Below are 23816 nucleotides of genomic sequence, written 5' to 3' on the forward strand. Positions count from 1 at the left end.
TATTTCTTCACTTGATTCTCAGGTGACAATCCGGGCTTCCCGCGGGCAGCCACGAACTGTTCCTATAGCCTCCAATGATACACCTTCCAGCGCCTTGCAGGAGGGAGCCCCACTGACGACCTCAGCTGACCCTCTGCCTGTCTTCCTTTATCCCCCTGTCCAGCGCAACATCCAGAAGAGAGCCGTTAGGAAAATGTCAGCGCCTTCTTCTAAATGGTGGGGGGCCGTGGGGGGATGCTGTGTGGGCTGGATTATTCCTGCTAGCCAGTGTAATTGGATAGCCTTTTGCAGGATTAGTTGTCCAAAACCCTAAAGTTTGGGGATACTTGGCAGAAAGAGAATTTTCCTTGTTTTTTGTTTGTTTCTCCACAGGAGCGTCATGGGCCGGCAGACGTGCCTGGAGTGCAGCTTTGAGATCCCAGATTTCCCTAATCATTTCCCTACTTATGTACACTGCTCTCTGTGTCGCTATAGTACCTGTTGTTCTCGAGCTTATGCCAACCACATGATCAAGTAAGTCATGACTAAACTAGTCTTCCTACTTGGGAGTTCAGATTCTCTAGAACTCTCTTCATTCTCTCCCCTCTAGTTTGTTTCCTCCCTCAACTGTTAGAGCTGTTTGCCCAGCTCTCCTAGCAGGGTGGAGCCAAACCCATATTCACTTGGCTTTGGTGGCCTGTGCTCACTTTCCTACAGCCTTGCAGAGTGTGGTCCAAGGATCAGAAGTGTTAGGTGGGAGCCTGTTAGAAATGCGGACTCTGTAGCCACATGTGGTGGCACAGGCCTGAAATCTCAGAGACTTGGGAAGCTGAGGCAGGAGGATTGCACATTCAAGGCCAGTCTCAGCAACTTAGTGAGACCCTGTCTCAAAATAAAAAATTTAAAAGGGCTGGCTGGCTCAGTGGTTAAGCACCACTGGGTTCAATCCCTGGTGCCAAAAAAATAAAAAGAAATGCTAACTCCAGCTCTACCCTAGACCTACTAAATTGAAATGTGGGGCTGGGGTTGTGGCTCAGTGGTAGAGTGCCCTCCTCCCATGTGTGAGGCGCTTGGTTCAATCCTCAGTACCATATAAAAATAAATAAAGATATTGTGTTCATCTACAACTAAAAAATATCTTTAAAAAATAAATAAAAATAAAAATAAATTGAAATGTTAATTATAAAAAACCCTCAAGTGATTTCATACACATTACTAAAATTTAAAAAGCATGGTGAGGGGCTGGGGATATGGCTCAAGGGTAGCGCGCTCCCCTGGCAGGCGTGCGGCCCGGGTTCGATCCTCAGCACCACATACAAACAAATATGTTGTGTCTGCCAAGAACTAAAAAATGTAAATAAAATATATTAATAAATACATAAATAAATAAATAAAAATTAAAAAGCATGGTGATAGGAAAACTGGATTGGATTGGGATTGGGAGGAATTAAAGAGGCATTGTTTTTGTGGGACAGTGGCATTGGCTGATGACCTCTAGTTTAGCTGGCAGAACTCCGTAACTTACGTCACTTTTTTGTCTTTCTCAGCAATCATGTTCCACGGAAGAGCCCCAAGTACTTGGCTTTGTTTAAAAATTCTGTGAGGTAATGAAAAACTTAATGGTACTCTTTAATTTTTCACATTTTTATATTAGATCCTTTTAATTATTTTGTGGGTGGTTATGTGAATGAATTTGAGAGAGGAGAGGATAAGTTTGAATTTCTCTAGTGTCACTGCTGTCTTTGTCTCACATGCTCTTGACTCTTATTTTCTTAGTGGAATCAAGCTGGCCTGCACTTCATGCACCTTTGTCACCTCCGTGGGAGACGCCATGGCCAAGCATTTGGTGTTCAATCCCTCTCACAGATCCAGCAGCATCCTGCCCCGTGGTGAGTGGGCAGTGTGGGTGACCCCGGGCAGACTGAGTGAGGCCAGAGTGCGAGCACGGTCCTCCGGCCTCGCCCACTCACGGTTCAGATACAGCGCACCAAGTTAAGAGCCTCTGACCTCAAGTTCCTACCACTGAGTGCACACTCTGAAGAGTGTCTGTGTGGGTAGTCGGTTGAAAGCCCAGGTCACTGTCTTTGGAGGACTTCTTCCTTCACTGAGCTAACCTTTTTTTTATTGTTTCATTTCCCCCAGGGCTCACCTGGATATCTCACTTAAGGTAACAAAAACTCTTTTTTTTTTTTTAAGAGAGAGAGAGAGTTTTTTTGTTTTTGTTTTTGTTTTTTTGTTTTTTTTTGTTGTTGTTGTTGTTTTTGTTTTTGTTTTTTTTTTAAGAGAGAGAGAGAAAGAGAATTTTTTAATGTTTATTTTTTAGTTTTCGGCGGGCACAACATCTTTGTTTGTATGTGGTGCTGAGGATCGAACCCGGGCTGCATGCCGCTTGAGCCACATCCCCAGCCCCACAAAAACTCTTTACTTCATGATTTAATTTTAGTTTTACAGTATGTTCACTATGATTGTCATTTAAATTTCTTAGTTTAATTGATCTTTCTCCTCCTTTCTTTGCTCTCCAACCCAATGCCCTTAGGCATGGGCAGACTCGGGACCGAGTGCATGACCGGAATTTGAAGAATATGTACCCTCCTCCTTCCTTCCCTCCTAATAAAGCTGCCACTGTGAAACCTGCTGGGCCTCCTGCCCCAGCTGAGCCCGAAGAGCTGCCCATCCCTGTGGCCCAGGCACTCCCATCTCCAGCCTCCACTGCAACCCCACCACCAACTCCCACTCACCCCCAGCCTTTAGCCCTCCCACCCTTGGCCCCAGAGGGGGCTGAATGTCTGAATGTTGATGACCAGGACGAAGGGAGCCCAGTCATCCAGGAACCTGAGCCAGCGTCAGGTGGCGGAGGCAATGGGGTTGGCAAGAAGGAGCAACTTTCCGTGAAGAAGCTTCGCGTAGTCCTTTTTGCCCTTTGCTGCAATACAGAACAGGCTGCTGAACACTTCCGAAATCCCCAGCGACGCATCCGGCGTTGGCTTCGTCGTTTCCAGGCCTCCCAGGGGGAGAATCTAGAGGGCAAATATCTAAGCTTTGAGGCAGAAGAGAAACTGGCCGAGTGGGTCCTGACCCAGCGAGAGCAGCAGCTGCCTGTGAATGAGGAGACCTTGTTTCAGAAAGCCACCAAAATAGGGCGTTCTTTGGAGGGGGGGTTTAAGATCTCCTATGAGTGGGCTGTGCGTTTCATGCTGCGACACCACCTGACTCCTCATGCCCGGCGAGCTGTGGCCCACACCTTGCCAAAGGACGTGGCAGAGAATGCAGGACTCTTCATTGAGTTTGTACAGCGGCAGATTCATAACCAGGACCTACCCTTGTCTATGATCGTGGCTATCGATGAGATCTCCCTATTCCTGGATACAGAGGTGCTGAGCAGTGACGACCGAAAGGAGAACGCCCTGCAGACCGTGGGCACAGGGGAACCTTGGTGTGACGTAGTGCTGGCCATTCTGGCAGATGGCACTGTCCTTCCCACCCTGGTTTTCTACAGAGGACAAATGGCTCAGCCTGCTAAGGTGCCGGACTCTATACTGCTAGAGGCAAAGGAGGGTGGCTACAGCGATGACGAGATCATGGAGCTGTGGTCATCCCGAGTGTGGCAGAAGCACACAGCTTGCCAGCGCAGCAAAGGCATGCTGGTGATGGACTGTCATCGCACTCACTTGTCAGAGGAGGTACTGGCGATGCTTAGTGCCTCGAGCACCTTGCCTGCAGTGGTTCCAGCAGGCTGTAGTTCCAAAATCCAGCCATTAGATGTGTGCATCAAACGAACTGTCAAGAACTTCCTGCACAAAAAGTGGAAGGAGCAGGCTCGGGAGATGGCAGACACTGCGTGTGATTCTGATGTCCTGCTTCAGCTGGTGCTGGTCTGGCTGGCTGAGGTGCTAGGCGTTATCGGGGACTGTCCTGAGCTAGTTCAGAGGTCCTTTCTTGTGGCTAGTGTCCTGCCAGGCCCTGATGGCAACATCAGCTCACCTACACGCAATGCTGACATGCAGGAGGAGCTCATTGCTTCCCTGGAGGAGCAGCTGAAGCTGAGCGGGGAACAGTCTGAGGAGCCCTCAGCTTCCACTCCCCGGCCCAGGTCGTCTCCTGAAGAGACAGTTGAGCCCGAAAGCCTTCATCAGCTCTTTGAGGGGGAAAGTGAGACGGAGTCTTTCTATGGCTTTGAAGAAGCTGACCTAGATCTGATGGAGATTTGAGTGTTGGGGTCTTCAGCGCTTGTGGAGTGGGGGTGGGGAAGTGGGGGAGGGGAGAGGGTTAGGGAAAGGGGCATACCAGGGTGAGGTACTTGGTTTATATTTTTAATTTTCTGCCACCACTCCCCCCCAACATTGACTTACACATCCCTGTGAATTTGTGGATTATTAGAAAACTAGTAGTGATCACGTCTGAGCCAAGGAGCTGGCCCATTGGTCATTTACTTCCGCTAAAGTTTTTTGTGACTTTTTTTTATTTAAATTACTGTGTTTGGTATTTTTATGATAAAAATCAAGAAAAAGAAAAAAAATCCTTTATGGGCGAATGTTAAATTGTTTTGGTTCCCCTTTTACCTCAATTGTACCATAGTCCTTCTGGGTTTTTTGTTTTACTGTGTGGCCAATGTCTTTGGGCATGATGCTATCTAATAACCATTGTCAATGTGAGGACATTTCTGAAGATGGGAAAGACAAAAGTATGTAGCTCACAAACTGGTTTATATATATATGGATAAAAGAAACTTTTTTCATTGTGGTCTTAACACTTTTATATAAAAATGAAAATGGAAAAAAAATCCCACTGAACTCTCTCTTCCTTCTCCTTTTCCTTCTCTTTCCAGAGATGTTGTTTCTACAGCAACTCTAGATATAAAATTGTGGCTTTAAAAATGCATGAAACCACCTTTAATCATCCAGAATGATGAATAGATTTGTCTTTTTCTCACCACCCTTCCTACAACAGGAACACAACAAAAACAGTATTTTTTGCACTTGAGATCCTTGGCCCTTTCCCCATTCTTAACACCATCACTCTGGACAAAGGATCATACATGTGTCATTAGCAAATGAGGTACTGAGGTGGTCAAACAATGTTAGGGTGGAAGCCATTCCCAGTTATGAGTCTTCATCCTGCAAGCCCTTGGGGCAGTCCTTGCCATGTTGAACTTCATCCTGTTGAGTGGACAGCATGCCTGTTCAAGATCACAGGTCCTGCAGCCAGGAGCTCATTGTGCAGATGTTAAGTGTTGAACTTTAAAAAAGCAACAGCAACAACAACAACAAAAAAAACACTTGTTGCAAATCCTGCTTACCCTGTGACTTTCCCACATTTAATACTTAGAGAAGAATTCTGACACGAAGAACAGTGGGGGTGTGCACAAAGAAACAGACATGAATCTTTATTTTTCACTGCCAGCTTCAAGGAAAGAAAATCTTTTTCTACAATTTGCATGAGGGATTTTTTTTAAAACAAACTATGTACTCATGGTTATAAACCAAAATGTACTGTACCATACAGAGAAAAGGAGCAAAAAAACCAAGTCCACCTTTCCCACATCTACACCACTCTTCTGTCCATCTTGAGGCTATCAGCAATGTTTCCCTCCTGTGAGCCGAGGAGGCAACCTGCACAAGCTTGTAAATGGTTCATCTTTAAAATGTACATAAGTGGAACCTTTAATAAAATGAGGGGAAATGGATTTATAAACTGTCTTTTTTTCTAGGTGACCCTGTTTAAAAGGCTTTCACAGACTGGGGTATGCTCAAGATGTGAGGGGCCTGGTGGTGACAGGTGTGACATTTGTTACCACCCATTTCTCTCCCTGCCCTGTTTTTGTTTTTTAACCCCCAGCACACTATAATATAGTGAACTGGAGCAGTCCCTTCCAGAACAGCTTGGCCAGCTTTGTGACCTGTGGCATCTGAAGCTGAACTAAGGATCCACCTGAGCTTCTCTTCCCCAGCTTTTTGCCTGATGCCACTTTGACAGACTGTGGACTTTGACAGCCCTCTGCCTTTGAGAAAGCTCAAGACTATGGTCACTTCTGTCTACAACCTAATCCTACTCTTTGGTAGTCTCCGCAGCAGCCACAGCCTTAGCAGAGCTGGGTTTCTGGCCTCTGCACACTGACTTTCTGGATGGGTTAATTTTTCTAAGATCATACTACAGTGATCAGCTGGGTTTTGGCCAGGAAGTTGTCTTTGTGGACTCTGCCTGCATGGCTTAGTAGTAGAAGGTTTTTTGTTTTGTTTTTTATAATTCAGTTTAATCAATAAACAAGTATTTATTGACTACTTTGTGTTGAGACTGAATGTGTAGAAGTTTTATAGTTGAGCTCATGGTTTTCTTTTGCTTAAATTTACTGTTGCCTATACGCTTTCTCAAAAAGATTTGGAGAGGATATACATCAGGACCATCAAAGGAGTTCATTTTTAAAGTTCAAACTTTAAAACCATTCCAGGGATGCAACATTACTAATATCCAACAGTCTGACTCAAAGGCTATACTTGGGACTTTTAATGAAATACTAGTAAGTAATTTCCTGACATTGCTAAAATTTAGTAGATGAACACTTTGGTTAAATATTGTTGCACTGCTCAACAGTCCCTACATAAAAAGTGAGGTTAGAGGGGTGTGTGGGTTGGAGGTTACCACATCCAGCCAAGGGTAACTTGTTTTTGTTGTGCTGTTTATAGATATGACAGTAGAGTGCCTTTTGACATATCTTATGTACATGGAGAATAACAATATCCCATTCGTGTGATTGTAGATGATGTGGAGTTTCACTGGTTGCATACTCATATATGAACAAAAGTAATCTTAGACATGCAGTATTTCAGTTGCTCTGTATATCTTTGAAATAGTGTTTTAATGATGGTTTGAAGCCATCAATAATGAGAAAAAACTCTTCTAGAATCTAGTGCAGTAGGGAAACTTTTTCAACAGCATCCAGTTGTCACAAAAGATCAAGTGTGGCTTCTACAGGAAACTGTCCCAGATTGACTATCACAGGTCTTCTGTACCTTCATACATAGAATGAAGAGCCTAAGGTTCTCTGATCAGGGAGAGAGATGATGCACAGCAGTATTTGTAGTTTAGCCCTTGGTGTGACCCAGTCAGAACAAAACCACTTGGCAAGTACTTTGAAAGACTGATTTATTTTACAAAAGAAAGGCTACCTTTGAACCAACCAAGTTCAAAGTTAAAGGTTACAACGTCAGGATAATGCAGCTGTATCATTCAAAGCCACTAAAAAAGAAAAGAGCATTAAAAAATTAGAATAAAAAGTATAAAGGCATCAATTTCTAAAAGCAGCTCTACCCTCCAACCAAAACCCTCTTCAGGTTTTCAGGTGGAACCCTCCAGAAAAGCCCAGCTTAGTGCAAGCCAACTATTCTACCACCTACTGTTTTCCCTACTCTAAATTTCAATCACCTGATCATGTGGGCAATATCCCAGTTGGTCTCTGCAGACAGTGGTCCCTCTATTTCAACACCTTTTTCAGTTACAGTGGCGATTTGAAACTGAAAGAAAACAGCTTTCAATGAAAATGGACAAGCTCAAATGAAGGAGTGTGTGCAAACCTCCCCCCAAAAATATGGAGTTATAGAAATGAGCTAATCTGTTCAGGGTTTACAAGTATCTACAACCTGCCAATTAGTTACCAAATTTTTTTGTTAATATTTCTCTAATTTGCAGTTGAACACATTACCTTTATTTTATTTCTTCATTTTTATGTAGTGCTGAGGATCAAACCCAGCGCCACGAACAGGCGAGCTAGGTGAGTGCTCTACTGCTGAGCCACAACCCCAGCCCCTAGGTTACCAAATTTTTATTATTCATTCATTCCTCACCCTGTTATAAGAGCGGGCATCTCGATAATACAGCACTCGCATGCAGCGTTCTACTAGTTCTCGGGCCTCAGCCTGGCTCAGCACTGGCTGTTTCTCCAGAACTTCTCGAAGAAGAGGCTAGAGATTGAGGAAGAAAAATGTGGGAAACATAAGGGGATGAGTAATAGGCTCTCTGTCTCTAACGCATACTATAAATAGCCATAAATGAGTGAAGAGGTCTACCTATTTTGTCAATGAAATGCTTACTAAGACTTTTTTTTTAAGAGAGAATTTTTTTAATATTTATTTTTTAGTTTTCAGTGGACACAACATCTTTTTATTTTATTTTTATATGGTGCTGAGGATCAAACCCAGCGCCGCATGCATGCCAGGTGAGCACGCTACTGCTTGAGCCACATCCCCAGTCCAAGACTTTTATATATATATATATATATATATATATATATATATATATATATTTTTTTTTTTTTAGTTCAGTTTTTTTTTTTTTAATAATACCTTTATTATTTTTATGTGGTGCTGAGGATCCAACCCAGCGCCTCACTTGTGCCAAGTGAGCACTCTACCACTGAGCCACAACCCCAGCCCCATAAGCCCCTCTTAAAGGGTTAGAGCACCCACTCTGTGCACATACTGAATCTAAGTGCCAACATTTATAGATCAGATACAAAGAAAACCAGCTGCCCAGCCTAGGGATCCCAGCGTGTCCCTCATCAGAATTCCAAGAGCAGGGAAGCAGACAACCACTAAATCCCGGATTTACTACTCTCCTCTCTCCCACCTCTAGACCCACTACTTACCTGTGCCAAGTATGCACCATAACCAGTGGCCAGGGAAGGGGCTTCATAAGCTACACCAAGCATGTCCACATAACCAAGGAAGCTAAGGACACAAGGGGGCACAGAACTCATTTAAGCTTAAGTTTCTTAGCTGAAGAATAGGTTCATGGGTTCTGAGTTACAAGAGAAGGATGGCTTGGGGGGGTGGAGAGAGAACAGACACTACACAGGAGCTAGGTTGGGTGGTCAAGTAAGTTATTTGTATTCAAATAAACCTCTCTCCATCAGCATAGCCTCCGATGACCATGGTGTTCCACAGAGGGTTCATCTTGGAGCGGCGGCTGTACATGGCCCTGGTCAGCCACGAGTGAATAGCTCTAGGGCTATAGCTGTGGCCATCTCCCAACAGTTCCTCATCAATCCTTAAAAGGAATTGGTTGTGATAAAGATTGAGAATGGAAGTTGGGATCTCCATCCACCCCAAAAAGAAGTCATCAAGACCTAATCGCTTCCGCCCGCCCCGGCCACACTTCCGACCCACAACTCCCCCAGGTTTCGGGGCAGCCTCGAGCCTTCGCCCCGCTCAGGGAATAAAGCAGGACCTCCACCCCGACCTGGAAACTCCTCCTGGGCGCCGGGACTTACACCATCTGGCCGAGAACCTGCTTCAAATACTGGAAGTCGGCGTAGTCCCCGGAGGCTCCCAGCATAGTGCTGTTGTTGACGCGCATGATGCGGGAGATGTTGCGGAAACGGGCCAGCGAGCCGTAAGAGCCCAGCATGTCCGCGGCAATCACCACGCCGCCTTCGAACTTCACGCCGAGGACCGAGGTCCCGGTCACCATGGGGTTCCTGCGGGGTGGGGAAGTCTGGCGACGGGCGGCGCGGGGACGGCCCCGCGTCCCCTCTCCGAGCACCGGGCTCCGCTTCTGACATGCAGGTCACCTGCATTCTCCGCGCCTCCCCTGCGATTCGCACGCCCAGGGTAGTCCCTCGGGAGTCCCCACGTCGCCCTGCCTCGCTAAGAACCAGCCGGGAGCACCAGGCCCCCGGTCCCACCCCTACGCAGCCTAAGGGGAAGGACTTACTGGGTTCTCGTGATTGGACCCCCGCAGAGCGCGGACGCTGGGCCCATGAAGGGATCCGGAGTGGATGGGATGCGATAAAACTGCCCAGGTGCCGGACCCCCGGCCCAATGGCCAGACCGCGACTCCCAGAACGGTTCCATCTTAGTCACCGTAGCAGAAGAAATGAAAGCGCCGGCGCCCGCGGAAGCGGAAGTGGTCCTTCAGTGCAACACTTTTCTTCTTCCCGCAAGCCACTTCCAACAGCCATGTTGGTGAGGTCATATCCGAAGTTAGCGTGGGCCTCAGTAGCCCCTGAGACCGACGGTTGGAGTTGCCCAGCGTCGAGTCGCGTCGCGTCGCGTCTGGACGGTATTCTGATAGTCGTTTCAAGGAGGGGGGATGTGAAGGGTGGGTATGGGGTGGGGCGGCGGACACCTGGAAACACCGACCCGAGCCAGGAGTCGGCCCTTCTGGTGTTTTTCTTTGGGGTTGCTACAAATAAAAATAAAAAGCGAATGACAACATCGCCGGGCGTGGTGGCCCTCGCCTGTAATCCCAGCGGCTCGGGAGGCTGAAGCAGGAAGATGGCAAATTCGAGGCCGTTTGCAGCAATTTGGCGAGGCCCGGTGTGTCGCGGGCAGCTCAGCCGTGGAGCTGCCCGGGGCTGCGCGGCCGGCGTCCGCCCACAGCTAAGGACTATTTCGGGGAAAAGGAATAAAACGGTATCGTTCTGTTGCATATTGTTTGCATGTACGAGTATGTAACAAGTCCCATCAGTATGTACAAGTATAACGGACCAATAAAAAGAAAAGTGGTAAAAAACAATATAAGAACTAAAAGTTAATAAATGAAAATAAAAAGGACTGAAAATGTGGCTCAGTGGTTAAGCTTCCCTGGGTTCAATCCCCAGTAAGCCCCCGTCCTAAAAAAAAGTATCAGTGAATCCAAGATCTGTACCTCGAAATCAGCCCCATGTGGCAGGCATTATTCAACCCATTTCATAGATAAGAAACCAGATTTGAGGTAGACTGGTTAATCCCTATCACACCACCAGGAATGGTGGAAATGAATCTTCAAACCCAGAATAAAAAAGTAATCCTACCTCAGATGGCTCACTTACTCTCTGGGACCTCAGACGAAACGCTGAGAATTTCCTTATTGTCAGATGCCTGTAGTCACCTCTTAAGCAGCAGAAACATTCCACTGAGACTGTTGGATTGAAACTAAATTCTGATCGGAGGGTGGTGGTGCAGGCCTGTAATCCCAGGGCTGGGGAAGCTGAGGCAGGAGGATTGCAGCTCAAAGCCAGCCTCAGCAACAAGGAGGCACTAAGCAACTCAGTGAGACCAAAAATAAAAATAAAATAGGGCTGGGGATGTGGCTTGGCGGTATAGAGCCTCTGAGTTCAATCCCCAGTAACCTCCATCCCCACCAAAAAGAAAAAGAAAGAGGGGCTGGGGATGTGGCTCAGGCGGTAGCGCGCTCGCCAGGCATGTGTGTGGCCCGCATCACATACAAACAAAGATGTTGTGTCCGCCGAAAACTAGAAAATAAATATTAAAATTCTCTCTCTCTCTCTCTCTCTCTCTCTCTAAAAAAAGAAAGAAAGAAACTAAATTCCAGGGGTTCCCCTCTCAATGTGACCCTAGGGGGGCTGGAAGCAGTGTCTTTAATCAAACTGGTAGACCTTGTCCAAGGTAAACAGTCTGACACTAGTTTTAGTGGTAAGAACAGATTTTAATTCCTTGTTCTTTAAAAATAGGTATTCTGAATACTTTTCTCCTGAAATCTATATTCCACCCAGAGGCTCACTCATAAATAGTAGATGCTCAGTTGTGGTGAGAATTGACTTGAGGGAATCCAGGAAAGCTGGCTCCTGGCTACCAGAGATCTGATCATATAAACTTCACATCAGCCTGCCAGCCACGACCTGGCTCCGTGCTTGTTCAAGGTGGCTGGCTGGTTTTAAGACTCTGGTAGAGCTAGTACCGATTCCAGAGATCAGGAAGGAAGCTAAATGCTTAAATTTAGAGTCTAAAAGAAAAGTGAAGGATCAGAGCTGTCCAGCCTGAGAGTGGGATGACAGAAACCAAATCACGGAGGGCTGGAGCTGCAGCTCAGTGGTAGAGCGCTTGCTTGGCCTGTGCGAGGCCCTGGGTCCCATCCCCAGTGCTGAAAAGAAACAAGAAGGAGTAGGAGCAGGAGCAGCTTGGCAGAAATCAAATCACGGACAATGCAATATTCCAAAGCTCCGGAAACTCCGCTAAGGTGTCCAGTTGGCTCTTACTTTTTCTTTTTCTTTTTTTCCTTAAAGCCTTTTTTTTTTTTTTTTTAGTTGTAGATGGGCACAATACCTTTATTTTATTTATTTATGTGGCGCTGAGGATCGATCCCAGGGCCCCATATAAGCAAGACCACTGAACCTCAACCCCAGCCTGGATGGCTCTTACTTTCAGTTTAATTCGCATCTGACTGGTTTTGTGACGGGGCAGGAAGTCCTTGATTATAGGAATTCCCAGAAAGCAAATAAAACTAGACTAAGTTGGAATTAATAACCATTCTCACCACCACTCCGCAAACATTTTTACTGTTCCACTTCTTAAAAGAATGGAATTTGAAGCTTCAACCCCCAAACAGGGATCACTGCCTGACCTAACCTGGCTGTAGAGGTTATAACACAAAAGATGAAAAAGAAAACACGTCCACTTGGTCCAGGCTGCGTTAGCATGTTGACCTCCTTCCAAAGAGTTTCTCATTTTTATGTCCTTTAGAGTTCAAGTCTGTAGCACCCACCCAGCGCTCATCACACTTGTTAGAAGACTGCCTGCTTCCTAAGGGAGAGTCCCACCAATGTAGAAACTGAGTCTTACAGTGGTGCCTTCTAATGCACAAAGGCTCTGTTGTTTGGTTGTTGTTTTGCAGTCCTGGGGATTGATCCAGGGGTTCCTACTTGCTATGCAAGTGCTTTACTACTGAGCGACGTCACCTGATCTTTCTTTTTTTTTTTTAATCTGAGACAGGTATAGACTGGCATAGAAGACTGTCTTTTCCCCAGTGAATGGTTGCTTTCTGTTTTCCATCCTTTTTAATCCTTGTCAAGTCATTTGATCGTAGGTGAGCATTTACTTCTGGCCTCTGTCTTCTAAATCCATTGGTCTAAGTTTCTGTCTTTATGTCAGTATCAGAGTGTCATTTACTGTATGTTTTGAAATTTGGATTATGAAACCTCTAATTTTATTCTTCTTCAAGGATGTTTTCATAAAAGTGTTGTGGGGGGTTTTTTTTGTTTTTGTTTGTTTTTTTGCTTTTTAGTTTTATTTTTATAGACTATTTCCTTTGGGATAGAGATGGACAGTTGTTTTCTTTTGGAACTTTGAAGATGTTATTTCACTATCCTCTGGCTTCCATTGTTTTTGTGGAGGAGTTACCTCTTAGTCATAGTTTTATTTCTGTGAAGGTAGGTCATCTTTTCTCTGTCTCTCTCCCTCTCTCTCCCTCTCTCTTCCTTTCTCTCTTCCTCTCTCTCTCTCCCCCCTCCCTGTCTGAATTCTCTTCTTGGGCTTATGGTTTGGAACTGGAATGTCCCCAAAGGCCCATGCAATGAATGTTTGGTCCCCATCCCATGACATCCTTGGGAGGTGGAACTTTAGTAGGTGGGGCCTAGTGGAGGCAGCTAGGTCATTAGGGGCGTGCCCTTGAAGAGGACAGTGGGACTGTACTCCTTCCCCTCTTTCTGTCTTCCCCTCCTGCCACCTTCCTCACCTTCTGGCCACCATAGGGTAAACAGCTTCCTTTGCTCTGTGGTCATACTATGAGGTTCTGCCTCACCACGCGCCCAAAGGCAGTGGGATCAAGTGATTATAGATAGAAACCTCTGAAACCATGAGCCAAATAAACCTCCCTATTAGTAGTTTACCCCGGGTGTTTTGTCACAGTGGCAGCTAACTGACAGAGTGTGCTACTAGGGTATGCCTGGGCAGGATTTTATCTGTATCTAACCTACCTGCATTTGCTAAGCTTCTTCAGTCTGTGGGTTGAATCTTTTATCAGTTTTGGAAAATTCTTGGCCATTATCTCTCTCTCTCTCTCTCTCTCTCTCTCTCTCTCAAGAGAGAGAAAATTTAAAAAAATATATATATATATAGTTTTTGGTGGACACAACATCTTTATTTTATGTGGTGCTGAGGATGGAACCCAGCGCCCCGCGCATGCCAGGCGAGCACGCTACCACTTGAGCCACATCCCCAGCCCCATTATCTCTTTGAATATTGCTTTTTGCCCAAACTTCTTTCTCTTCTCCTCTGAGACTTCAGTCCTGTGCTAGATATTTGAGCATCTCATGTTTCCTGCCTTTTGTTTGTTGTTGTTGTTGTTTTCATCCTCTCTCGATGGCTTCACTTGGAGCATTTTCTACAGACCTCTCTTTGAATTCACTCCCCAGGCTCTGCTATACTCAATCTGCTGTTAAACTCATAACTTAGTTAATTGATTCCAGATTTTGTATTTTTTCCAATTTTAGAATGCCCATTTGACATTTTTATAGACTACAGTCCTCTGTCTAAATTCTCCATATTTTCATCATTTTCTCTATTTTTTATAATTTATTTTTCAGTTTTAGATGGACACAATATCTTTATTTTACATTTATTGGTGCTGAGGATCCAACCCAGTGCCTCATGCATACTAGGCAAGTGCTGTACCACTGAGCCACAACCCCAGCCCTTCATTTTCTCTATTTTATTTAACATGTCAATCATAGTTATTTTTACATTCTCAAATGCTAACTCTAATATAGATGGTCCCCCACTTATGATGATTCAACTTATGATTTATCACCTCTACAGTGGTGCAAAAATGTTCCACATTCAGTAGGGAAACCATACTTTAAAATTTGAACTTTGATCTTCCACGCTGGTGATCTGTGCTGTGATACCCTCGTGCAGTGCCAGGCAGCAGCAGTGAGCCACTGCTCCTGGTCAGTCGTTCAGTCACAGGGGCAAACAGCTGGTTCCCCATAGAGTTTGTGTTGCAAAGCTATGAAGTTCCATAGGCTAAGGGCATTAAGGGCATTTTCCACTATGGTATTTCCAACCTATGACAAGTCTATCAGGATGTGACCCCACCATAAGTCAAGGGGCGTCTGTATCTGGGTCATGTGTGGGTCTACTTCTCTATCGTTTATTTTTTCTTTTCATTTTAGTCCTGTTTTCTCTTTGCAAATCTTATACCTTCTTATTATTTGTCATAAGTTACGAATAATTGTTATATTACCTTCCACTAGAGAACATTCTCCCTTTTTCCAATTGGGCAGATGGGGGTCTGATCACCTCGGTCCAATCAGACTGTGTCAGGTTGGGTTTCTGTTTCAGTCTGGCGCATTCCTATTCTTCAGGCATGTTTTTCACAACCTTTTGATTGAAAATTGAGCTCTGAAACGCTGGAGGAGATTGAACTAGCTCTCCAGACTTCTGCTTCATGCAGCCACAAAATCTGGCAAATATCTTGGGGGGGACACCATTTGAGTAAATGAGGTCCTCTCCCTCTGCTAGCTCAGCAGGATTTTATTTCCTGACCACTCATGCCAAACTGCAGGAGCTTCAGACTGCCTTTTAGAAGCTTGTAGCTCCACTCTGGTCTCCTGTGCATGCCCAGTGCTCAGCAAATATTCCATGCGTAAAACTGGACATAGTTTGAGGCCTCTTAAATTTCTAGCTTGCTACTCTGGTTTTACATGATCACTAAAAACTATGTGATTTCTCCTGCCCAAGCAAAGCATTCTGCTGGATTAGCCTGATCCTCAGCCTATAATCAGCTCACCCCAGAAAAGTTCTCCCTTTCTGGAATTTTAATTCATCTAGACCTCATTCCTTCCACAGCCATTTGAATGTACCTTGCTTTTAAATATGTTTTTTTTTTTATAATTTATTTACCTCCTTCTTAATATAGCAAGAGGATTGACCAGCCACGGCCTACTATAACGTACCCAGGGTATCCGTTTCCTGGGAATGCCATAACCAGTAACCACAACCTCAGTAGTGTAAAACGGTAGAGAGTGATTCTCTGAACTCTAGCACCTGAAGTTTGAAATCAAGGTATTGGCAGGGACAGGCTCCCTCTGCCGGATCTAGAGGCAAATTTATTCCCTGCTTCTCAGGAGCTCCTGGGGACTGCTGGTATTACTGGTTTTCCTCAGCCCGCTGCTGCTGCTCCACTCTCTGCCTCCAGCTCCACCTCATCTTTCCCTGGGCATCAAATACCCCGAGCCTTCCTCGCATAAGGACACTAATGATTGCTTTTAGGACCCACCCAAGAACCCAGAATATTCTCCTCATCTAAAAATCTTTTTAGAAAAATATTTTTAGTTGTAGTTGGACATAGTAACTTTATTTTATTCATTTTTTTTTTAATGAGGATTGAACCCAGCGCCTCTCACATGCTAGGCAAGCGCTCTACCACTGAGCCACAACCCCAGCCCTCTCATCTCAAAATCTCCAATCATATCCACAAAAATCCTTTTTTCCAAATAAGATAACATTCACAGGTTACAGGGATTCCCACATAAACATATTTTTGGAAGATATTATCAACCTATCATACCTGGGGTCAGAAGTCCAGAATTTGTTCATATATATAAATATATATATATATAATATACATGTAAAATACATATACAGAAATATATATATTTCCTGTATATGTATTTTGTTTCCTTTATAATAGAAATATAAATGCATGTACAGAAAATCACATGAAACAAATGCATGACTTTCTTAAATTTTTATTTTATAGTTGTAGTTGGACCCAATACCTTTTTTTTTTTTAATGTGGTGCTGAGGATCGAACCTAGGGCCTCACACATGCTAGTCGAGCTCTCTACCACTGAGCCACAACCCCAGCCCAAATGCATGACTTAATGAGTTATTATCTGACAAACACTCATGAAACTAGCACTGAAATCAAGAAATGGAGTTTTTCTAGCTGCTCTGGACCCAGTACAACAGTCTCCTCTTAACATAGTATCCAAATGCCCCTGCATTTCTTTACAGTTTAATCATGCAAGTTTTGCTTCCCTGGACCCTATACATCAGTCTTTTCCATTTATTTAATTTGAAATGTATTTTGATTTCTCAACATACACATTTCCTCCCCTGTCCCTTTGTTTTCATAATGATTATCTGTTGAAGAATCCAGGATGTTTGATCTGGGTGCCTCCTGCTCACCTTATAGTCTGCGTTTTACTGCTTGCGTCCTGGGCTCCGTGGCGCACTATAATTCCCGAGGCTCAGGAAGCTGAGGTAGGAGGATTGTGAGTTCAAAGCCAGCCTCAGCAATTTAGCAAGGCCCTGCCTCTAAATAAAATATCAAAAAAAGAGCTGGGGGGCTGGGGAGGTGGCTTAAGCGTTAATGTGCTTGCCTGGCATGCACAGGGCACTGGGTTCGATCCTCAGCACCACATACAAATAAAATAAAGATGTTGTGTCCACCGAAAACTGAAAAATAAACATTTTTTAAAAAGTTCTCTCTCTCTCTCTTTAAAAAAAAAAAAAAAAAAAAGAGCTGGGGATATGGCTCAGTGCTTAAGTGCCCCTGGGACCAATCCCTGGTACCAAAAAAAAAAAAAAAAAAAAAAAACCAAAACAGTAATTGGGTTACCCAGTGTTACAGCTTTACAGGAAAGGCAGAACGTAACGAATAAAGAATAAAGAATCATAATGCCTGATTCTTATGCTTTAACAATTTTTTTTAATATATCTTTATTTATTTTTATGTGGTGCTGAGGATCGAACCCAGTGCCTCACACATGCAAGGCAAGTGCTCTACCACTGAGCTATAGCTCCAGCCCCATGCTTTAACAATTTTCAAGATGATTATGTTGATGTTGCTCTACTCATGTTGCTTGTCCAAAGCCTTTTTCTAGATCACTCAGGGAGGGCTCATGCAAGTTACATTTTCTTGGTTACTGGATGCTGGTTATACTAGTTATGGTTGTCTGAGCTCTTCAAACTTCAAAGTCAGTTTTGCTGAATATAAGCTCTTTGGCCCAAATTTTTCCCCTTGAGTATATATTCTAGTTATGTTTCTGTTTATTTCTGGCATAAATAGTTCCTATCAAAGAGGCTTAATGACAATATAAATTTCCACCTGTATAGATCATTTGCTCTGTGTGCCTAAAAGAAAAAAAGAATTCGTCTCCCTAAATTTCAGTAATTTTACTAGATCAAGACTAGTGCATGATTAAAATGTCACATTTATCGCCATCTTTTATTTTCATACTCCCAGAGCCACTTGAGAGTTCTGCAGGTCGAGCGTGCGTTCTTGACCTGTACCTGTCCCTGAAAGCCGGGCCCCACCCACTCCACTCTAAGTACCAGAGAGCCCAGGAGAAAACCTCTTACTCTGTTCCCTCTTCCCAGGTTCTGGAACGGGTAGAGGGGGTTCCAGACTCCACCCCAGCAGCCCTCCCAGGCCAGGGAACCCGGTTAGGGATATTCAGATTTCTCTGGAGTCCCTCCTAAGTCAAATAGAGGCAGGGGTTGGAGATGAAAGGGCAGTTCCAACATGCTTCCTGCCAAGAGTATGCTCCAGAGTCAGGGTGGATTACAGGCCAGCGATTGACCAAAATAGCTCTTTTTCATTTTTTTTTTTTTTCCTATCTAAATGTGATACCTCATCACTCTGCATTGCATTTCCTGGACCACCCGGGAATTTGAGCATCTTTTTCTACTTTTTGGCAGAAAATTTTCTCCTTTGTGCATTGTCTCTTCCTGTTATGTGTCCCTTCTGTTGGATTCTATGTCTTCTCCTTATCAATTGATGAGCTTTTATTATACTATGGATACTAATTCTTTGTCTTCCTAGGTAATTAGACTTCCTTATAAATTTTAGGATCATTTTATCCAGTTAATAAGAATACCAGGGGCTGGGGTTGTGGCTCAGTGGCAGAGCGCTCACCTGGCATGCATGGGGCACTGGGTTCGATCCTCAGCACCACATAAATACAAAACAAAGATATCGTGTCCACCTAAAAAAACTATAAAAATGAATATTAAAAAAAATACCAAATCATATTGGGATTCCCATTGAAATTACATTAAATCAATTTTGAGAGAATTAATATTTCTATGACATTAAATGTCTGAAACATAATTCAAAATATAAAGGAAATTATTTATAAAATGGATAATATCAGTATATCTCTCTCTATAAATCAGAATGCCATTACAGAGTACAATTACTTTGTAGTTGCACCCGGGGCTGCAGCAGGTGGCCGGTCACGTGGCCAGCAGAGGCGGAGGCCGCGGAGTCCACGGCCCAGGCGGCGTCCGGCTCACGGAGAGCTGCACCCCAGGGTCGCACCCCAGGCCCTCGGTGCTGCCGCCGGGTGCCGTCGCCGGGTGCTGCGGCGGCTGGCGAGGCTCGGACTGGCCGCCCGCGTGGGGCTCCGGGTGGCCTCGGCACCGCAGAGAGTGGACCAAAGAAAAGTCCAAATAAAATAAAATAACGCAACTTTGTTAGAAAGAAAGAGGCTGCCCCAGCTGGCCTGGCGCGATCCCCACCCGCAGCCCCGAGGGGAGGGGACCGCGGGAAACCGGGTCGTTGGAACCGACCCTCTTCCTGTCGCCATCCTGTGACGGGACCAAGGGGACAAGGGGACCGGGGGTGGGGTGGCGGCGGGTTCTAAGACCAGGTCCAGGAAAGGCACAGGCTGACGACAGTCTGTGTGTCCCTAGGGTGGTAGAGCACCTCTCCACGTGGGGACAGTGGTGCTGCCTGGCTGGGTCCCCCGTTTTACACAGAAACGGGATGACCAACCGTTTTTGACCAAAAAAAGAAAAAAAGAAACTATTGGTATGGGGCTGCGGGTATAGGTCAGTAGTAGAGCACGCCTAGCATCTAGCATGTTCTGGGGCCTTGATTCAATCCCTGCCTTTTTTTTTTTTTTATTGTTTAGTTTTCAGTGGATCTTTATTTATTTATATGTGGTGCTGAGGATCGAACCCAGTGCCTCAGTCATGCCAGGCGACTGCTCTACCACTGAGCCACAACCTCAGCCCCCCCACCCCTTTTAATTTTACTGAAAAAATAGCAAGATTATTAGTGACAGAGTGGGGGGGAGGAATGTCCCATATAAAGGACTAGAACTTAAAACACATGACTTTAAAAATGCATATAACTAGGGCTGGGGTTGTGGCTCAGGGGTAGAGCACTTGCCTAGCACAAATGAGGCATTGGGTTCCATATTCAGCACCACATAAAAATAAAAAAATAAAAATAAAGGTATTGTGTCCATCTATAACTACAAAAAAATTTTTTAAATGCATATAACTGGAGCCACATAAGGTGGTCCACACCTGTAATCTTGGCTACTCAGAAATCTGAAGCAGGGGGCTGGGGCTGGGGCTCAGTAGTAGAGCACTTGCCTAGCACATGTGAGGCACTGGGTTCGATCCTCAGCACCTCATAAAAGTAAATAAGTAAAAAATAAAGGTATTGTGTCCATCTACTACTAAAATTTTTTTAAAAAAAGAAAGAAAGAAAAAAGAAATCTGAAGCAGGAGGACTACAAGTTCAAGGCCAGTCTGGGCAATTTGGGGAGACCCCATCTCAAAGTAAAAAGTTAAAAGGGCTGGAATATAGCTCAGGGGTAGAGCATCCATGGGTTTGATCCCCATTACTGGGAAATTAAAAAAAACCTCCAAAACAAAAAGCAAAAAAAAAAGCCTAAAGAAAAAAAGAGCATATAATATAAATATTAACACACAGAAAAGAAATCCAAATTATCGATAAAAATATAAAAGATGTACACTTCATTAATAAACACAAAAATTTAAATTAAAACTTTGAGGTGCCATTTTTTCAGCAATATGGTCTCAGAAATGAGGATATTGGCAAGATCACTTGTAGGAAAACACATGGGAAAATGTACTTTTATAGACTGCCGATGGGAGTGGAATTGATGCAGCTGCTTTGAGAACAACTTGACAGCGTCTAATAAAACTGAAAAACATACATGCTAAATGACCCTGTAAACCTATCACCCACAGAGACACACACGCACAGACATTCATCAGAGCACTGTTTGTAACAGCAAAAAAATCAGAAGCAGTGTAAAAGTTCATCAAAGGGGAAATAGAAAAACCAAATGCAGTATTTTCTAACAAATATATATTACAAGGACAAAGAGCAAGAATCTAATGTATCTCATAACACTATTTTTTTTTTTTTTTTTGGTGCCAGGAATTGAACCCAGGATGCTCAACCATTAAATCACATCCCTAGGCCCCCCTTTCTTTAAAATTTGTTTTAATTGTAGATGGACACAATTCCTTTATTTTATTTATTTTTATGTGGTGCTGAGGTTCCAACCCAGGGCCTCACACGTGCTAGGCAAGCTCTCTACCGCTGAGCTACACCCCAGTCCTCCCTAGCCCTTTTTATTTATTTTTTATTTAGAGACAGGGTCTCAATAAATTGCTTAGGGCCTCATTAAGTTGCTGAGGTTGGCTTTGAACTCCTGCCTTAGCCTCCTGAATGGCTAGTATTACAGTGTGCACCACCAAGCCCAGCTCATGATACATTTTTGATTGAAAAGGGAAAATCACAGAATGCATGATATGTAAGATATGATACCATTTGTGTTAATTTAAATACACAAAACAGCATATATGTGTGTGTAGTGGCCTCAAGGTGATAGGTGAAAGTGAGCTTTATAGTCTTTATTATACGACACTTTGGGAAGAATCCAAGGAATTATTTTCTGCAATAAAAAAAAAAAAATCAACAAAATCTGCCAGTTCATATGGGATTAAAGCGACTGGGTGTGGAGGTGCACGCCTGTAATCCCAACTGCTTGGGAGGCTGAGGCAGGAGGAGCACGAGTTTCAGGCCAGTGGCAGCCATTTAATGAAGCCCTAAGCAATTTAGTGAAACCCTGTCTCAAAATGAAATTAAAAAGGGCTGGGGATGTTGCTTAGTGGTAGAACATCCCTGGGTCCAGTTCCCTGGCACCAAAAAAAAAAAAAAAAAAAAATGGAAAAAATCAAAATCACACACCATATCTGCTTATTGACTTCAAAAAATACATAAATATACAAAGTAAAACATGCAATTACTCTTTCTCCAAGAAGTAACTTTTATTTACATTTTGTTGTGTCTTTCCAGACTGATGCAAACAGCATTGTTTATTTTTTAAAAATGAAATCATATTGCACATACAGTGTGGCATTTTTCTTTTGGCACTCAAATATCTTGGCTCTCCTTCCAAGTCAGCATGTATTGCCTGCCCCCTTCCCCCCACTGCCTTGCAGTTCTGATGGAACCTAGGGCCTTGCACATGCTAGGCAAGTGCACAGACACTCTACAGTAACAATGCGTGAGTGCCCTTCTCTCACACCTAACATGGGATAGTATCAATCTTTCTAACTTGTGCCAAACTAAGAAAGCAAAAAGTTTTGCCCACTTGTACTAGGAATCCTCATTGTGCACATCTCTTCCCAGTTCCATAGTGATGTCACATATTTAGCTTGAAATTGGCCATGGAGGAAACATTTACACCTTGGAACTTTGCAAATATTATAGAAATACACGTGCACAAATTCCTCAGTAAGGAAGGGAATAGGGGTAGAAATTACTGTTGTCTCTCTTTTTTTCTTTCCTTATTTCTTTTTTGGTACTGGGTGTTAAACCCATGGTCTCACACATGCTAAGTTCTATCACTGAGCTACAATCCTGGCCTGTTTTTGTTTGTTTGTTTGTTTGCAGTACTGGGGATACAACCCAGGGCCTTGGAAGTGCTCTACCAATGAGAAACATCCCCAACCCCTATTCCCATTTTTAATTAAACTTTTTATTTTGTGACAATTGTAGATTCCCATGCAGTTGTAAGAGAAAATACAGAAAGATCCCGTGTACCCTTTCCACATTTTCTCCCGGTAGTGACATCTTGCCAAACTATTACACCATCACAACCAGGATGTTGACATTGATACACTCAAAATACAGAACAATTCCAACGTCACAGGGTCCCCCTGTTGTCCTTTTTAGCTGGACTCACTTCTCTCCATTCCTTAATCCTTGGACTTCACTAGTCTGTTCTCCCTGACTGTGACTCTGCCACTTTGATGACGTCCCTTTGGGTGGAATCCTGCAGTGTGAAATCTTTTGTGTTGGCTTTTCTCGCTCCGCATGATTCTCTGGAGATCCATCCAGATGGTTGCATGTACCAATAGTTCATTCCTTTTTATTGCTGAGTAATACACTGTGGTGCAGATGTGCCACCACTTATTTAATCATTTACACATTGAAGGGCATTTGGGTCATTTTTTTTCTAGGTGTTTTTTTTTTTTTTTTTGGTTGGTTGGTTTTGCCATTCTGAAGATTTAACACAATGAGCCGTGCCTCAGCCCTTTTTAGTTGCCCAGCCTGGCCTCCAGTTTAAAAACGTCCCAAGCAGCTGGGATCACAGGTGTGCCCCACCCCACCCCCATCTTTCCAGTTTTGGGCTATTCCAAATCAAAGTGGTCTAAACATTCCCATGTAGGTTTGTGTGCACCAGACTGACTTTCCCAACGGATCCTGAGGTCATAGCTGGTATTTATGACTTTCCTCTTTTGCTTCTTATTCTTTTGCCTCTTTAATAGCTCACATTTATAGAGTGTTTATAACATGCCAGGCCCTGTTCTACGTGCTTTACGAGTATCACTTCATCCCCACAGCTACTATTTGCAATGTGAATTAGTATCTCCCCTGTCACAGATGGGGGGCTAATGGTGAAAGGGGTGCCCAGGTAGCATGTGTTAGCCCTCGGATCTGAACCAAGCGATCTGGAAACCGCGTTCAGCCTCTTACCCACTACATCATACCAAGATGACTGGGGTTGTTTCCTTACGGAGTGACCTAAACTCCCCTCCCAGAGGCTCAGAGATTGTTACCTGTCTCTCCTGGATAATGAGAACCTTTGTCAAAGCCTCATAGGGTGAGGCACCAGGATAGGGAGGCGTCCAGGCTGCCCACAGATGGTCAGCAGATGCATGGGAACAGGGAGAGCAAATCCAAATCTAAAATTATGGAATTGCCTTCAAGAGAGAACACGTTTCTACCCCCTCCATGCAGGGAGAGAGTTAATGTAAGCAACCCTTTACCAGGTGATGGGC

General features: G+C 44.1%; 2 protein-coding genes across 12 annotated transcripts in view; one reads left to right on the top strand and one right to left on the bottom strand.

Moving 5' to 3' along the window:
* Pogz (pogo transposable element derived with ZNF domain) overlaps window positions 1-4213 on the top strand; it is a 48075-nt gene extending 43862 nt beyond the window's left edge. For 6 of the 11 annotated variants that reach the window (XM_027953698.2, XM_027953700.3, XM_071618436.1 and 3 more), the window contains 6 exons: window positions 23-195; window positions 373-513; window positions 1527-1583; window positions 1756-1868; window positions 2122-2146; window positions 2516-4213. In XM_027953698.2, the coding sequence (XP_027809499.2) occupies window positions 23-195; window positions 373-513; window positions 1527-1583; window positions 1756-1868; window positions 2122-2146; window positions 2516-4187 (2181 nt within the window). In that variant the 3' untranslated portion in view covers window positions 4188-4213. Of the gene's footprint in view, window positions 1-22; window positions 217-372; window positions 514-1526; window positions 1584-1755; window positions 1869-2121; window positions 2147-2515 lie in introns of all 11 variants that reach the window. The other 5 variants (XM_071618430.1, XM_071618431.1, XM_071618432.1 and 2 more) reach the window with 1 other exon arrangement.
* Window positions 4214-7102: 2889 nt separating this feature from the next.
* On the bottom strand, window positions 7103-9857 carry Psmb4 (proteasome 20S subunit beta 4). Its single transcript, XM_027953846.2, has 7 exons — window positions 9685-9857; window positions 9242-9448; window positions 8872-9018; window positions 8618-8699; window positions 7818-7934; window positions 7399-7487; window positions 7103-7212 (listed from the first exon to the last, which is right to left on the bottom strand). The coding sequence occupies exons 1-7, from the start codon at window positions 9822-9824 to the stop codon at window positions 7200-7202; spliced, it is 795 nt and encodes a 264-aa protein (XP_027809647.2). The 5' UTR covers window positions 9825-9857; the 3' UTR covers window positions 7103-7199.
* Between the last annotated feature and the right edge of the window lie 13959 nt (window positions 9858-23816).

This window comes from Marmota flaviventris, chromosome 10 (assembly GCF_047511675.1).
Source record: "Marmota flaviventris isolate mMarFla1 chromosome 10, mMarFla1.hap1, whole genome shotgun sequence".
NCBI lineage: Eukaryota > Metazoa > Chordata > Mammalia > Rodentia > Sciuridae > Marmota > Marmota flaviventris.

What these genes read in the sequence shown, in the direction of transcription:
- Psmb4 (XM_027953846.2), bottom strand. Translation starts at nt 9,824, where the DNA reads ATGGAACCGTTCTGGGAGTCGCGGTCTGGCCATTGGGCCGGGGGTCCG. An exon ending in GGTCCAATCACGAGAACCCA is followed by an intron (nt 9,449 to 9,684) that starts GTAAGTCCTTCC and finishes CCCACCCCGCAG; the next exon opens with GAACCCCATGGTGACCGGGA. An exon ending in ATGGTGCATACTTGGCACAG is followed by an intron (nt 7,935 to 8,617) that starts GTAAGTAGTGGG and finishes CTCAATCTCTAG; the next exon opens with CCTCTTCTTCGAGAAGTTCT.